The sequence below is a fragment of the Phodopus roborovskii genome, unplaced genomic scaffold (genome assembly GCF_943737965.1).
Source record: "Phodopus roborovskii unplaced genomic scaffold, PHOROB, whole genome shotgun sequence".
Classification (NCBI taxonomy): Eukaryota; Metazoa; Chordata; class Mammalia; order Rodentia; family Cricetidae; genus Phodopus; species Phodopus roborovskii.
Genome location: NW_026126639.1, coordinates 268,798 through 285,175, shown reverse-complemented (window position 1 = coordinate 285,175; position 16,378 = coordinate 268,798). Strand labels below are relative to the sequence as shown.

General features: G+C 46.6%; 1 protein-coding gene across 1 annotated transcript in view; it reads right to left on the bottom strand.

Annotated features, from left to right (window-relative positions):
- The window catches only part of Aebp2 (AE binding protein 2), a 40,442-nt gene extending 24,850 nt beyond the window's left edge, over window positions 1–15,592 (bottom strand). Inside the window, exons 1-2 of the mRNA XM_051173426.1 lie at window positions 14,868–15,592; window positions 3,848–4,055 (exon numbers count right to left, since the gene is read on the bottom strand). Of these exons, the coding sequence (XP_051029383.1) occupies window positions 3,848–4,055; window positions 14,868–15,541 (882 nt within the window). The 5' untranslated portion in view covers window positions 15,542–15,592. The remainder of the gene's footprint in view (window positions 1–3,847; window positions 4,056–14,867) is intronic.
- Window positions 15,593–16,378: the final 786 nt, after the last annotated feature.

Below are 16,378 nucleotides of genomic sequence, written 5' to 3'. Positions count from 1 at the left end.
GCCAGTGTGCTCTTAACCCGAGCCATGTCTCCAGCCCCCGATATACACAGCTAGGTTCTAAAGGAAACTGGGAAAGGATATTCACAGACTATTCTAGGTGAGCAAGAATACATAGTAAGACTCTGTTTTCTTCTGTCTCATAATCCTAAGTACCAAACTCTTGTACTTTTTTATGACCCAGGGACTAGGGCTTGTATTTGTCTGACATACCATCAGTCCCAGACTTCACTCTAAGATGATCCAACATAATTTCTTGAATTAAAAATAAAAGCTTATACACCAGTGATTGGTGTGCAAACCACGATGTACATTTCTATATTTCTTTGTTCCTTCCATTTAGCAAAGCAGCTAATAATTACTCAAAGATCAGTGCCCCTTTTTTGATCAAAATAGTATCACTCGTTTTTTTGGCAATAGGATGACAAAGGGTGGGGTGGGGTGGGGTGGTGCTGAGGACAAATCCAGTGCCTCCCACATACTAGACGATTCTACACTGTAAAATCTGTGGTCGCACTCACCGGCTCTCAACCTGTAAGTCTGGGACTGACTATCAGATATTAACATAGACAACAGTAGTAAAACTACAGTTATGAGGTGGTAACAAAATAATTGTATGGCTGGGGGTGGTCACCACAACATGAGGAACTGTACTGAACAGTGCAGCATTAGGAAGGTCGAGAGCCACTGAGCTAAATGGTCATATCTATAAAAAAGTAATACACTGAGTCAGGTTCATTTCACTAAAATTATAGAAAGTCTAAGGTTTCATGACAGGCTCTGTAATACCATTAAGACACCTGTACCTACATTTATCAAATGACATTATCAAGTGACACAATTTACAAAGTCCCTTCTAATGAGGGGGCTACAGAGAAGGCAGAGGTTAGAGTGTTTGAATTTTTTTTTTTTCTACTCCTGCAGAAGACTTGAATTCTGTTCTCAACACATAGTACACATACATACATTCAGGCAAAATACTCATATATATATATAAAATTAAGTTTTAAAAAACAATTAGCTGGGTGGTGGTGGCACACCTTTAATCTTAGCACTCGAGAGGCAGAGGCAGGTGGATCTCTATTAATTTGAGTTCACCCTGACCTATAGAGCCAAGTTCCAGGACAGTTAAGACTTCACAGAGAACTTTGTCTCTAATAATAATAATAACAACAACAACAATAACAAATGAAACCTCGAGTCACTAAAATTATATGTATATGGCTATTGCTAACAAACTCATACCTTCTCCTATATCTATCTTTCTCCCATCACTCCTCCTTCTAGAGAAGCCCATACCCAGATAGTATGTACTTTCCCTTCCTAAAGAAGTCTACTTCTATTCATGCTTTAAATTCCTCTCTCGTGTGTCTGCCGTGTGCGTGCGTGTATGTGGTTGATATGCATGGAGTATGGGCACACATGCCACAGCTAGTTGGAGGACGTGGACGCGGCCTTCCACGTTTGCCTAAACCCTCCGCGTTTATACACAGGCAGTTTAGGCTCATGATAGGCCTCTACCTCTCCTCTTTACTGCATATGTTTAAGTTTACACTAAAACTGATGTTTTATGTGTATGAGTGCTTTCTCTATGCATGTGTCTGTACCACTTGAACATCTGGTCCCTGTAGTCAGAAGAGGGTTGGAACCTCTGAGACTGGAGTTATGGTTGGGTATGAATATCATGTGTGTCCTGAGAACCAAACCCAGGTCCACTGCAAGACTAACAAATACTATTAACCACTAAGCCAACTCTCTAGACCCAAAAACTCTTCAAATTATTATGACTGGGCTTTTTTGCTTGTTTTATTTACTTTTCTTTTATGTGCATCATGTTTCATTTCATGTATGTAAATGTAACATTACATGCCTGTATTCTCAGAGGTCAGAAGAAGGCATTATGCATAGCTGTGGGCCACCATATGGGTGTTGGGAACTGAATCCAGGTCTTTCACAAGAGCAAACAGTTTTCTTAACCACTGAGCCATCTCTCCAGCCCTGTTTAAATGGTGATTATTGTGTGGTGTGTGGCTTGAGACACAACATTCCTGTGGAGAACACAGAACAACCCCCTTTACCCACTAAGCCATTTCACTAGCACATAAAACTTTTTAATAATGAACTTCAATTTTATTTCATGAAAGGAAACTTAGTCTAACTTCACTTTTTCTACATGCCTTTAAATAGCTGAGAATATTCATATAGGCTGTGTGCCAATTTAATTCATAACATCCAAAATTCAATTCTCTCCTACCTACAATGTAATGCTGCGTGATCTCTATGTAAACAGCAATCCTAATCCTATATACAGTAGCTAAGTCAAGTGCTACAACAGGTTATGCCACAGAAGTAAGTAGCAAATACTACAGGCATGGGCTCACAAAAGGCAGTATGATGGTACCCAACTGCAATCTGAGTATAAAATTAAGGCAGGATTGTGGAGTACACAGTGAAACTCATGTCTTAAAAAGGGCATATCTGTAACAGGAAAAGCACTATGGTTAAGATATGGTAAGATACTAATATATCTGATTTCCCAGTAGACCAAGCAGAAGTGTACCGCTTCACTGATTACTCAGACATGAAACTTAAGACAACTATTTACTCCTCGGGTATAAGGAGCATTGCTGACACATCACATCTCTACAAGGACAATTATTTAGGGTGTGTGTGTGTGTGTGTGTGTGTGTGTGTGTGTGTGTATGAGTTTGTGGTGGTTTTTTTTTTTTTTTTTTTTTTTTTTGGTTTTGGGGGGAGGGAGGTTGAGACAGGGTCTCACTATGTAGAGCTTTAGTTATCCTAGAACACACTATGTAGACCAGGCTACAAACTCAGAGATCAATCTGGTCCTGTCTCCCAAACGCTGGGATTAAAGGTATGCACCACTGTGCCCACCTTAAAGGAAGGTTGAAAGATGATTCCACTGATCAAAATGCTACAGATTCTTCCACGATTGTCTATTCCAGTCCTTGTGATTCAACATAGGGTCTCCTGCATCCTGTCCCAGCATTCTCTTGGAACTACATACTCCATTCCAATATTTTTAGCATCAATCGGACTCAAACTATGGCAGTTTTAACCATATTAGCATTATCTCCACAGTGAAGACAACAGCAAGCTCTAGGCCAGCCAGGGACACATAGAGAATAAAACCCTACCTCAAATAAACAAAAACAGTAAAGGCAGACTAATAGATGCATGGCCTAGTATTATCTGTGTATTTACAAGGTAATGTTAACTTTTGAAAATGTACTAACTGTGGTCAACTAGATATAGTTAAAGCATAATTACTCAGGCAAGGTTACCCGAGGCTACATAAGCCCCTACATGGCAAGGAAATAAAAAAGTAGTACTTTGATCTACCTTGGTTGGCTGTGTTCACTGCCATCCATCCCATGGTAACAGACGACAAAATTTGGTGAACACTAACTAATCACACACCCTTTTACGTGGACACCTGACCTTAGGAAAGATGGCCAGTCACTGGTCACAAAGGATGAGCTAGCTATGAGGCTTCTCCAAGAGCCAAAGGGTTACTGCTGTTCAGCCCCAGATGCTCCCCCTTCAGTGCCAGAACCTGGGGCTCACTGCATCCATTTATACATTCCTAAGAACTACAGCTTCAAAGGGCTTGTTTTTTCTAAACATTACCTAGGAGTAAACTGAACCCCCCCCCCAATTATATATCCTACTTCACATAATCCTAGTAAATACATAGGAAAATAGCAGAAAATGGGGTGGCAGTGGGGGAAAATTTCCCAAATCCTTTCATGAAGAGAAAAATAAAATTCTATTAGCAATTATAAATAAATACAACCAAAACAGAATGAAAAAAAAAGGTAAAACCAACCCCTCCGCGCTGACCATCTACGTGTATGGAACGGATGTGGTCTGCCAGGTCTGGGCTAGAGTTGAAGCACGCCTGGCACTGGTCCCAACAACAATTATAGGCAATGTGTTTGCTTGAAGAAGTAGTGCTCCCTTGTCCATTCATCATTGCTGGTGTTGAACGCCCACTGGAAATTGTGCTGTCTACGTCCATTAGAGTACTGCTTATGCTACAAGAGAAGAAAAAGGCTGTTACTCCTAGAAATTTACCAACAAGAATATGATCTCACAAATACTGAATTATATACATTCTGCTCTATACAAATAACACATACTGACCAATATTCTCCATTTAACTGCAACGCTTTGAAATTAGCTACCAATGAAATACAAGATAAAACACAAGAGGTCCTCATAATCTAATACAGGGCTGGGTACCATGGGTACTGACTACAGTACAGCAAGTGGGAGGCTGAGGCAAGGCTGCAAGAATGTGAAGCGTGCTTTAGGGAAAGAATGAGATCCACTGTGAATAAATCTTAAAGGAATGAACAGAGTCTGGACATAGAGGTAATGGGAGATCATCCTAAGCACAAACTGGATGGAGCCTACAAGTCAAACACACACACACACGCACACGCGCACACACACACACAGTTACAATAACCTAAGACTTTTCTAGTCCTTGGAATTTTAAAAATTGGATTTACTGAAACTGCTGCAATCAGGACAGAAAGCCTTCTGCATCCCCTGTACCTCCCACATCCTGAATCCTCAGTGCCTTAAGACTGGGAAGCAGACACACTCCCAAATGGACACCCCACCTCAGCACATGCAAAGTACTAGCCTAACCTGACCAAAAGCAGGAGGGAACTGACAGAAGCTGGAATGGGAGCAGGGGAGGAACTGAGAGCCTGTGTTGGCCCAGCCCACCAGCTCAGCCTAGATTTCTACCAACACAGCACAGACTGCTGACATTCACAAGGCTGCCAAGTCAGGTTCACTTCCATGAACTCCCAGGAGTCGGGTGACATCAAGCACAGTGGGTACAGCAGGGCAGCTTCCCACAACGATGGAGGCCTTCCAGAGACTCAGTCTGCTCTGACGCCTGAGTACCAATACAAGGAGGCATGGCGGACAACCAAGCCTAAAATAAAAGACTGATTTCTCAATCTCTACACCTGCAGAGTTGCATGTTAGGGGACCCAGCTCAGTGACTTGTCTGTCTGCACTGACTGCGGCTGCAATTTTGACTTTTTCCTGATCACCTTGTAGACCAGGTTAGCTATCAGATCAGTATGTAGCATGACCTTAAAATTAAACTATCCGCTGGGCGGTGGTGACACACGCCTTTAATCCCAGCACTTGGGAAGCAGAGGCAGGTGGATCTCTGAGTTTGAGGCCAGCCTGGTCTACAAGACCTACTTCCAGGACAGCTTCCAATGCCACAGAGAAACCCGTCTCAAAAAACCAAAACCCCCCCCCAAAAAATCAAGCTCTTCATGACCCTCTCTGGCCTTCACCCCACTAGTGCAGGGTAACTAGCAATGCTACCAAACATTTGTTCTTTTATTTTCATTTTTTTGAGACAGGGTCTCTCTATATACTCCTGGATGTCCATGCAGACCAGGCTGGCCCAATAACTCAGAGACACTCCTGTCCCAGCATCCCAAATCCTGGGATTAAGTGTGTGTTTGGAATCCCTGGAACTGGAGTTACAGGTACTGGAGTCACCATGTGGGTGCTGAAAATTGAACCCTCCAAAAAGTACAAACCAATGTTCTTAACTGCTAATCCATCTTTTCAGTCTTTTTTTTTTTTTTTTTTTTTTTGGGTGAGGTGGCAATGGCGCATGCCATTAATACCAGCACTTGGGAGGCAGGCACAGGTGGATATCTGAGGTCCAGGCCAGCCTGGTCTACAAGCAAGTTCCAGAATAGCCAGGACTACACAGAGAAACCCTGCCTTCGGGGGAAAAAAACAAAAAAATAATATATAGTGTTCTCTGATACAAGGTCTCACTCTGCAGTCAGTCTGGCCTGTAACCCAGAGCCCACCCTGTCTCAGGCTCCCTGGTGTTGAGGTAACTGGCTTTTGCCTCAGCGGATAGAGATTTCTTTACCCCTCATTTTGTGCCTATAGCATTTTTTTGGTTTTGTTATTTTTGAGGCTGAGTTTCATGCCTATAACTCCCAAATAATCTATGGCTTTCTAAAGGACTTCTTAGAGACTTGCTTGAATTTTTGAGATCTCTGAATGGTAGATAATAAAATGAAGTTATTGATTAAAAAATAATTTATTTGGGGGAGACATAACTCACAGGGATTATTTCTGTCCTTCCACCACGTAGACCCCAGCTCCCAACACCTCAGATCATCAAGCTTGGTAGAGGTACTTTTACCTGATGAGCTATCGTGATACCACCCCGCCCCTCCCCCAACTGAGACAGCCTTGCCATGCTGCCCAGACTGGTGCTGATTAAACTTTAATTTTAATCACTATCCCACAAAAAAAAAGACTGAAACGCCCATCAATCAATTTTACTTCGTGAGATCTTGCTAGGTAGCACAAGCTCCTGGGCCTCAGAATTTCAGGTGTGCACTACCATACCAGCCTAGTCACAACTGTCAAGATGTATGTTTCAGTTTGTGGGTGTTAAGACAGTCTCGTTGGCCCAGACCTTGAACTCATGTCCCTCCTCTAAGTGCTAGGATTACAGTTACACCATCACACCTGGTCCCTCACATTTTTATTAAGAAAAAGTTCAAAGTGGGTTATGGAAGCCCTAGCCACCAGACCTGATTGATGATCTGAGTTCAATTCCAGGGCCCACATGGTGGAAGGAGACAACCAACTCCAGCAAACTGTCCCTCTGACTGCCCTCCACATTAGTGCCTACACACACAAGCATGCCAGTACATAGCATGCATATGCAAATACATACATGAATGCACACATACACGCACAGGCACACTCACAAAATAAAATGCAACAATTTTTTAACAAAAAGAAAAAGGGAGTAGAATGGTGGTAGCACATGCCTCAATACCAGCACTCAAGGCGGAGGTAGGCAGATCTCTGTGAGTTCAAGGCTAGCCTGGTCTACAAAGTGAGTTCCAGGAGACAGCCCGCCCCCCACAAAAGAGCTAGAGGCATGGCTCAGATGGCTTACCTGGCATGCCCAGAACTCCTGGCTTCAATCTCTAGCACCACATACAGCAGGCATGGTAGTATGCCTTCAATCCCAGCCCCAATACTTAGCAGGCGATGGCAGGAGGGTATGAAATGCAAGTTCACCGTCAGGTTCAAATTAAAAAGAAACATTCAATTTGGAATTGGACGTGGTAGTTCACACCTGTGATCCCAGCACTGAGAGTTGGAGGAGAGGGTCACCATGAGTTCATGGCTAATCGGAGTTACAATCTGAGACTTTCTCAAGTACACAGAAAATAACAATGACAGAGCTAAGGGACTTAGCTCAGTGAGGAGGCTCTTGGTCAGCATGCTCAAGACTTCCCATGAGGGAGAGAACAGACTCCTGCAAGCTGTTCTGACCTCCACACCCATGCCTTCACATGAAGTAATTTAGAATGTAACATAAATAACAATTTTCAAGACCTGTCTCCCTAATCAATTCTAATCTAATACCATTTTAACTTTTATGTTTTGGGGTTCCATATAAAATTTTATTTGAGGAAAAAACTTTTATCTACTACAGGAAATTCATAATTTTAAAAAACTTTGATACATAGCTGTACATATTTATGGGGTACAGTGATGTTTCAATAACTGTACAATGGATGGATGATGAGCAAAACAGGCTAATGAATATGCCATAACCTTAAACATTTATCATCCTTTGTAGTATACCCAAAACTCTCTCCCAGCTATTCTGTTATTTACAGTAATTGCCCTGCTGGGCAATAGTGAACACCAGAATTTATTCTAACTGCAGGACTGTACCCTGTAAATGGCTTTTAAATTCTATTTTCTCAACAACACCATCAAAATGTACACTACTGTGATAACAGCACTTCTATATTAGAGCGCTGAAAACCACTGAGCTCTTAGCGTAAAGGCAAAGGATTATGATACCCTGGAGTTAGAGGATGCATACTCTAAACCCTTCATGGAATGAAGGTTCTGATTTGAGGCTTCCAAGTAAGAACTCCCCTAATGTCAAACAGATCAGGCTTCCCCTTTATTAATGAAAACCACAATCTTTAAGACCCCTTCAATTCACCTACAAACTAAACTCCTAGTGGATATAAGGAGTTAGGGACAGAACCTGAGGACTCATGCATGTATGGTACATTCATAGCCTGTAAAACAAGTATTCCAAATTTCCCATATTCCAGGACAGACCACAGGCCACCTGGTGTGACGTGTCTGTGACCCTCAGGCAGTAGAGGAGGAGGTTCACCAGCTGCTCTGACCTAACACAAAATGGTTGGCCTCCAGATGCCAGGTGCATGGCTCACACCTGGAAACCCTGTGCTTCAGAGGGAGGCAAAAAGATTGTATATAGAGTTCAAGGGCAGTCAGTCTCCAAGTTAGCTTTTGTTGTCTATTGGATACAACCTCAAGTTACCTAAGAGGAATCTCAGTTGGGGACAAGCGGCCTGATCAACTGTCTATTCCAGGCTAGTAGTCTGACCATACAATGAGAGACCCTGTGTCTCAAAATGGGAGAGGGGAAATAAACAAAATGAAACAAACATCCAATGACCATACATATGGAATGAAATCTGGTAAAAACAGAGGGGGAAATTATAGGTCTATGGGAATTTAATAGGATCATAGTAAACAATATAATCTTACTTTTTTTTTTCTTTCTTTTCTTTTTTTTTTTTTTTTTTGGTGAGTGTTGGGTTGTTTTTGACTCAGGGTCTTTCTATAACAGCCCAAGAAAAGCCATATCTAGAAAACCTTCAACTTTGTGAGTAATAAATAAGGAGCAACCTAGCCAGGTGGCGCACACCTTTAACCCCAGCACTCAGGAGGCAGAGGCAGATGGATCTGTGTGAGTCCAAGACCAGCCTGGTCTACAAGAGCAAGTTCCAGGACAGCCTCCAAAGCCACAGAGAAACCCTGTCTCAAAAAAAAAAAAAAAAAAAAAGGAACAACCTATTTAGAAAATTGTAGATAACCTTAGGACCACACAAGAGATCCTAGATTCCTGAATTTAGCTGTTAACAAATAAGCACCATGCAGGTAAAAGGTGGTCCTCTTCCCACCTACATATACCACCGCCATGCACGAGATGGGTTGCTTTAGTTATGCACGGTGGTGCAGCCTTTTAATATCAGCATTGAGAGACAGGCAGATCCCTGTGAGTTCCAAGCTAGCCAGAGCTACATAGTGAGACACCCACCTCAAAAACTAAATTACTAAAAACTCAGGATGAGGGGTTGGAGAGGTGGCTTAAGGTAAGTAAAACATATGGCTGTCACACTGAGCTGATATAAAAAATTACAGACACATTAAAAATCATTAGCCAAAACCAAGATAGTATTACTATTTTTACTCTAATTACAACCCATTATCACAGTAAACCAAACAGCCAAAAATGGGTTTTTCTAATCAAAATTAAAAAAAAAAAAAAAGATTACTGCCTATCCCCACAATGACTTCTCTAGGGGAAGACAAAGGATTTTTCTCCCCAAGACCCAGCAGCGTTCAGTAAATTGGTCAAAAGGGACTTTATGCAACAATGATGACACAGTCTACGGAGAACAAGCCAGCCACTCTCAAGGCACATCTCACTGAGTTTGTCCCTCAAGTACACAGCCCTTCAGCGTTACTTCATCCACAGCTCTCATCTAGCTGCAGACAGAAGCAATCACAATCATGTTCAGAGGAACAAGGAAACACCTAACCTTAATACGATTATACAGTAAAATGTGACCCTTTGTTACAAACATTTCCTGGGGGCTAAAGACAGTCCCTGCCCAGGACCCAAGCTCTGTTCTCAGCACCCACACCGTGGGCTGGTTCACAATCAACTCCAAGGGTTCTTTCTGATGTCCCTGGCTTCTCAGGCACCTGCACTCACACAGACCCAACACAGCAGATACAAACACACGAACCAAAAAAAAAAAAAAAAAAAAAAAAAAAAAAATCTGAGGTGGATCTCCATGAGTTCGAGGCTGGCTAGTTCCAGGGCTAGACAAACCCTTTCTCGAAAAACCAAAAAGTAAATAAAAACTCCTGCCAGGCCGTTGAGATGGCTCTGTGGGTAAAAGCACTTGTTGCCAAAGCCTGGGTACCTGAGTTAAATCCCCAAAACCCATATAGAAGTTAAAGTAGAACTGACTCCAAGTTTTCATCTGATCTCCCCACAAATAAATGTATGAAAAAGGTAAAAAACATTCTTTTTAAAACCTGCCACCAGCTGGGGATATCATGCCCATAGTCCCGGCCCTAGCACCCAATTTGTTTGAGGCCAACCTGGTCTACAAAGTGAGTTTCAGATTAGCTTGGACTAAATGAGACCTTAATAAAATAAAATAAGATTAAAAAAAAAAAAAGTGTAGGTAGGGGACTAGGGCGTTGGCTCATCAGTGAGGACATCCAGGTTTGATTCCCATCACTGACATGGTGTTTTATAACTGTCTATATAACTTCAGGAGATCCAGACATGAGTTCAATCCCACGTGCCAACATAATGAAAGAAAAAACCCAAATCCCACAAGTTGTCCTCTAATTCTAATGCCAGAATACACAGAAACACACACACACACACACACACACACACACACACACACACACACACACACACACACAAGCAATTAAACGTAGTGGGAAAAATGTTAAGGGAGTGGTGGCTCATGCCTGTTACTCCAGCATACGGGAGGCCTAGGTAGGTGACTCAACATGGGTTCAAGGCTAACCTGAGCTAAACATTAAGTTTCAGGCCACCACAAACACCCACACCCCCCAAAGTGGCCAGAAAAGCAGTAACTATGTTATGTTTGCATTTGGTTGCAGTTTGGGGGTAGGGCTGGGGTGAGACAGGATCTGGATATAAGCCTTGTCTGGCCTGGAACTCGTGTTGGCTAAGGATGGTCTTCCTGCCTCTGCCTATCAAGTGATGATGAGATTATAGGAGTGCACCACACTCCCCAGGTAATGGTAGAGTCCTGAGGGTTTAAAAGCTTGTTTCTTTCACTCACAAGTGAACAAGAAATTAAATGTCTCAGAGACTAAAACAGAAACAGAAAAGACACGGAGAAGCTTCAGATCACTTCAACAGGATCTGGGTTGTACTCCCAAAACCACACGACGGGCTCAGAATCACCTACAACTCCAATCCCAAAGCTTCCAATGGCACCGAGCACACAGTGGCACAGACACAACAGCAGACAAAACACACACCCACACACAAACTAAGTAACACTTACCAGAGGTTACCAGGCTCAAAGAGCTCTGTGGCTTCCCCTTATCTCCTTCCCAGACCAATCTAGGTAAAGCCATCCAGTTCATACTGATGTCATACAAACCGCCCTATGGAAGTGTTGAGGCACTAGCTAACTCCTCAGCTAAGCTGTTTACAGACTGCCTAAGTGGTCCATGCTGAAATGGCATTTATGTTCCACTGCACTAAACCCTCCACTGCAACTTCAACCACAGCAAATGTGACAGGCAGAGTACAAAATCTAACATTTCTCACTTTTGGTTAATCAAGTTTGCTGAGCTGGATGTGGTAGGGCTTGCTGTCACAGAAATGTCTCAACCTTTTAAAAGGACTTTTAAGCTATTGTATGTTTCCATGCATTACAAAATTTACAACTCCCTTCCATGAAATCAACTGAGAATCCACAGATTGGAGTGCACTCCAAAGGGGAAGTCAAGAATGTTGGATGTTAGACAGCATGATATAGATAGCTCAACTGTAAACCCAACACTCGGTCAGGAGACTAAGGCTGAAAGGCAGAAAGACCGCCAGAGTTTGAGACTAGTCTAGGTTACATAGTGAGCCATCAGGCCAGTCTAAATCAGATCTGGGCTCTGTCAAAACAAAAAACAAACAAACAAACAAACAAAAACCAAACTGGGTCTTTTTCCAAACTTGAACCAACTCTGAAACATAAAAACTCAAAGCCAACAGAGGGTATTTCAAAACCATCAAGGATACAATCCAATTTCACAGGTGATAAAGCTACTACCCTGAAATGATCACAATAGCATTTTATTTCAGACACCAATGTCTGAAAGCATTCACTATGAAAGTAAAAATGGGCCAATGAGGTGGCTCAAGAGGTAAAAGCATTTGCTGCAAGGCCAGCTGACCTGAGTCTGATTCCCACAGACCATCCAAGATGGAAGGAGAGAACTAGCAAGTCCTCCTTCAACTCCACAAGAGCACCATGGTATGTATACAGGAATACATACACACACCCACACACGAACCAATACAAAAATGTTTTAAAAAATTAAAGGAAAAGGGAAGCATGCTTGTTTGATTATTGTTTTAACCTTATCTGAACTTTTGTTATCAAGGTTATTCTTCACTGAGTTATATCAAAATTGGACATTCAGTACCAAATGAAAGCAAGTTACTGAACTCCTGCTTAACCAGAAACCCAGTCTCCTGAAAGGAAGGAATGGGGGAGGGGCATCGACCCTTGTAAGACAGAGCACTTGTTTAGGACAGAGCCTTAAGCCCCTCCAGCCACACCTTCCCGCTCCCACAAGCCATGGAGTGGACAGCTCCCTACACGTCTCGCTGCACGCAGGTGAGACTCCATCCAGGCTTTCTCTCAGCCACGTGTTGTCCAATGGGAAGAGGCAGGAGAGGATCTCTCAGTTTGAGGCCAGCCTGATCTACAGAGACTCAGCATGCCATGTGTTCCCGACAAGGAAAGGTTGTACCACCCCCAGAACTGTAAGCCAGAACAAACCCTTCTTTAAAAATTAAAAGAGAATTATTCCAACTCTTGTGAGGGAGAAGTTTCCAACCTTGCTTCACATCCAGCTACATCTCCACAAATACTGTTTTCAGTGAGACTCAATTTGCTTCCCCAACTGCTAAATGGAAGTTAAAATAATTGTGTAGTTTGAATCAACTAGTGTTTCTCAAGAGCAGACAAGCTTTTTACTGAGTAGCAGCTTCCTAAAGCTGAGAGCGACCCACAAAATAGGCTGCCCCACATGAGCTTTTAATTTTTTTTAAAGATACTATCTCCAACTACATCCCCCCCAGTTCAGCAAGATTTTCTGTGTTTTTCTAAGGAGCAGTCTGTTTTACACCCATGCAAGATCCATTTCTTGAGCTACATCTAAGGTGGCTCATGCATTTGGGAGGTTGAGGATTTCTGTGAATTCCAGACTAGACTGTGCTACAGAGTGAAAAGCTGTTGTAAAGCATGCTGGAGGAGTCAGAATAATATTTACTCGTCTAGGTTTCAAAGTGTCAAAAGAATTCTTGAAATTTTTCTCAGAATATTTTGGTATCATTAACTATAACATGTTCATCTTTATTAGTCTGCAACCAGAATTCTTGAAGAATTCAGAATGCTTAAACTTAAAATCGAAGCAAAACCCAGGCATGCTGGTGGGTGTGAACCCAGCACTCAGAGGCTAAGGTAGGTAGGTAGGAAAGACTGGATTCTCAAGTAAGAGCAAATGGGCTAATGTTATTAGCCAGACATCCACCCCCCCCCCAAACACAACCCAAGGAGAGAAAACACTATTGGCTTATAACTTCCTCATCAAAACACAAGCAGATGGCCAAAGGTAAATGCTAAGTTACTTTAGGAACACAAGGAACATGGTATTTCCTTAAAAATACATTAAAAATAGACTGCTTCGATTATGAAATTCTACAAAGCAATCAAAAATTAAAGCGGCAGTCTAAGCATACAAAATTTCTTTAATGTTCTATCTAGAAAAATGGTAGTGCATTGTTACTTCTAACAAGCTCTAGAAAAGAGCGAATTCCTTCAGACACCTCCCCCATCTGTGACTTAAAAAAAAAAAAAATCACCGAGAGGGACGTGACTCCCACATCAAAGTATGGCTATATAGTGACGTTTTAAAAGCCACATCCTAATTTCTTTAGACCTTCGAGGCTGCATCTTGTGACTCCAATCCTTTCCGATTCGGCAAAGTTACTGTAAAGGACATCAATTCACACTGTTCCTTTCCACAATGGTCTTTCTGTGTCTAAACTTTCGCCCAGATTTGATGACCAACATTCAAATCCCCTTAGAGATGATACAACTGGCATACGTAAGGGATTTGGGGAGCAGTGATTACATACAACAAACCAACAGTCTTCTCAGAAGTAAAGAAAAGCCAGGGTTGGGGGTCTCCTCCCTGCACAAGTTGGCTCTGTGAGCTCCAGGAGACCAGCCATATTGGAAAACACTTGTCAATTACAGTTCTGACAAGTGCTCCCGAACACCGATGCACGAAGCTAACCTTGTGTACCGAGGTGTACATCAAGGGCCTCTGGAGCTCGGCTGGAGCGTCTGGGGGCTGTCTCCGGGATAGAGTCGTCCTTCGGTCCGAAAGAGAGCCGCGGCGAGGGAAGGAGGGTGGGGAAAGGAGAGTTGAGGGGGATGGTGAGGAGTTGGAAGCCGCTCAGCGGCGAGAGAGGGGCGCGGCGGCGGCCGCCAGGGATTTCCGAGTTGAGATCTGGGGGAGGGGAGGGGCCGAGAATTCAGGGGAGCGGGAGACCGCGGAGGGAAAAGTATTCCGGGTCTGGGGTCCCAGAGTCGGGGGGGCAGGGGAGATCGCGACCGAGACGTTCCCAGGGCGGGCGGGCGAGCGGGCGGGGTCGGGGAGGAGGGGCAGGGATCGCGGCGAGAAAGTCCCCTCGGACCCCTCGGCGGAGGCGGGGAGTCTCGATAGAGAGAGCGGGGGGGGGGGATCGCGGCGCGGAGGGCGCCCGGCTGGGCCCCGGCTCCGGGAGGTGGGAAGGAGGAGCCCCCTCGACGGGGTGCGCGCAGAGCGGAGTCCCCTCCGAGAGAGTCAGGGAGGAGTCCCCCGAGCCCCGCCACCGGCGCCGGGCAGGGAGCCCGGGGCGGCGCACTGACCTGTCCTCCGAGTCCATGCGGCTCAGCGGCTCCCCGTCCGACGACATCTCCAGGCTGCCCCGCCGGCCCCCGGAGGTCGCGCTGCTCCCGCCTCCCCCGGTGCCGTAGCCCTCGTCGCCGCCGCTCGACACCACGCTGCTGCTGCTGCTGCCGCCGCCGCCGCCCGGGCCGCCCGGGCCGCCCCGCGGCCCCTTGGGCTCCTCCAGGCCCTCCTTGCCGTCCCCATCGCCGCTGCTGCTGCTCGCCGCGCCCGGGCTCAGCGAGCGCGCCTCGTCGCCGCTGCAGCCGCCGCTGCTGCTGCCCACCAGGCTCTCGGCGCTGCTCTCCTCCTCGGCGCCGCCGCTGCTGCTGCCGCCGTCCTCGTCGTCGTCGTCGTCGTCGTCCTCGTCCCCGCCCGCCTGGCTGGCGCTCTCGGGGCTCGGCTCCGACATGGTCTCCGCCTCGCCGCCCCCCGCGCCGCCGCCAACGCCGCCGCCAACGCCAACGCCGCCCGCCCCGCCGTTCAGCAGCAGCGCGGCCACCGCCTCCGCCTCCGCCTCGTCGTCGTCCTCGTCGTCCTCGTCGTCCGGCGGCTCGGGCCGGCCGCGCGCCGCGGGCCCGGGGCTGCCGGGGGGCGGCGGGCTGAGGCGGGAGAGCTCCTCCAGGTCGGCCATGTCGGTGAGCGCCGCGGCCATGGCGGCGCCTGCTGCTCCTCCGCCTCCTCTCGCCGCCGCCTCCCTCTCGCGCGCGGCGCGCCGCCCCGCCTCGCCCCCGCCCCCTTCCCCGGCCCCGGCCCCTTCCCCGTCCCCGCCCGCCTGCCCGCAACGCCCGCCCCGAACTCCTCTCGGCCGCCGCCGCCGCCGCACAGCGGGGAGGAGGGCCCGCGGGGGGCTGCGTCGGGGCCGCACACGCGCTACGGAGCCCGCGCGGGGACACGCGCCGGAACGCGCGCGCGCGCTCGAGCGAGCGCAGGGACGCGGAGGCGGCAGCGCGCCTGCGCGCCGGGCTCCCCCCCCCGCGGCGAGCGGCCACGCCCCCTCGCTCCAGCTCCACCCCCTCCCCCGGCAGCCAGCGGGCCCCGCCCCTCCGGGCTCCTCGCTCGCGGCCTCTTCCCACGCCTTCCCGGGCGCGGCGGCGGCGGCGGCGGCGGCGGCGGCGGCGGCGGGGCGAGCCCCAGTCACGGGGGGGTTCTGGGGCCCTGTGCTCCTCTCGGAGATCGCCGTCCGCCCACGGGGTGTGGGCAGCGAGCGTGTCCTGGAGGAGGGAGCCTAAGTGCAGCAAGTGTCTGGCCGCACTCAGACACACAGACTGACAGGCAGCCCACGAAAATGTGCGGGAAGTAGAATAAGTCGGCTTCTCCTTTTTTCCTTTGAGGGATCGAGCCCGCGGGCACAACAGGGTGCCACGGCCTCCCTCTCAGCCGGGCCTGCTCACCTGTCCCAAAGTCCCAACCGAGGTGCCAGGGAGGAGGCAGCTCGGGCCAAGTAGGCAGCGATGTTTTCCTTTTTTCTCTTTTTTTCTTTCTTAGCGAT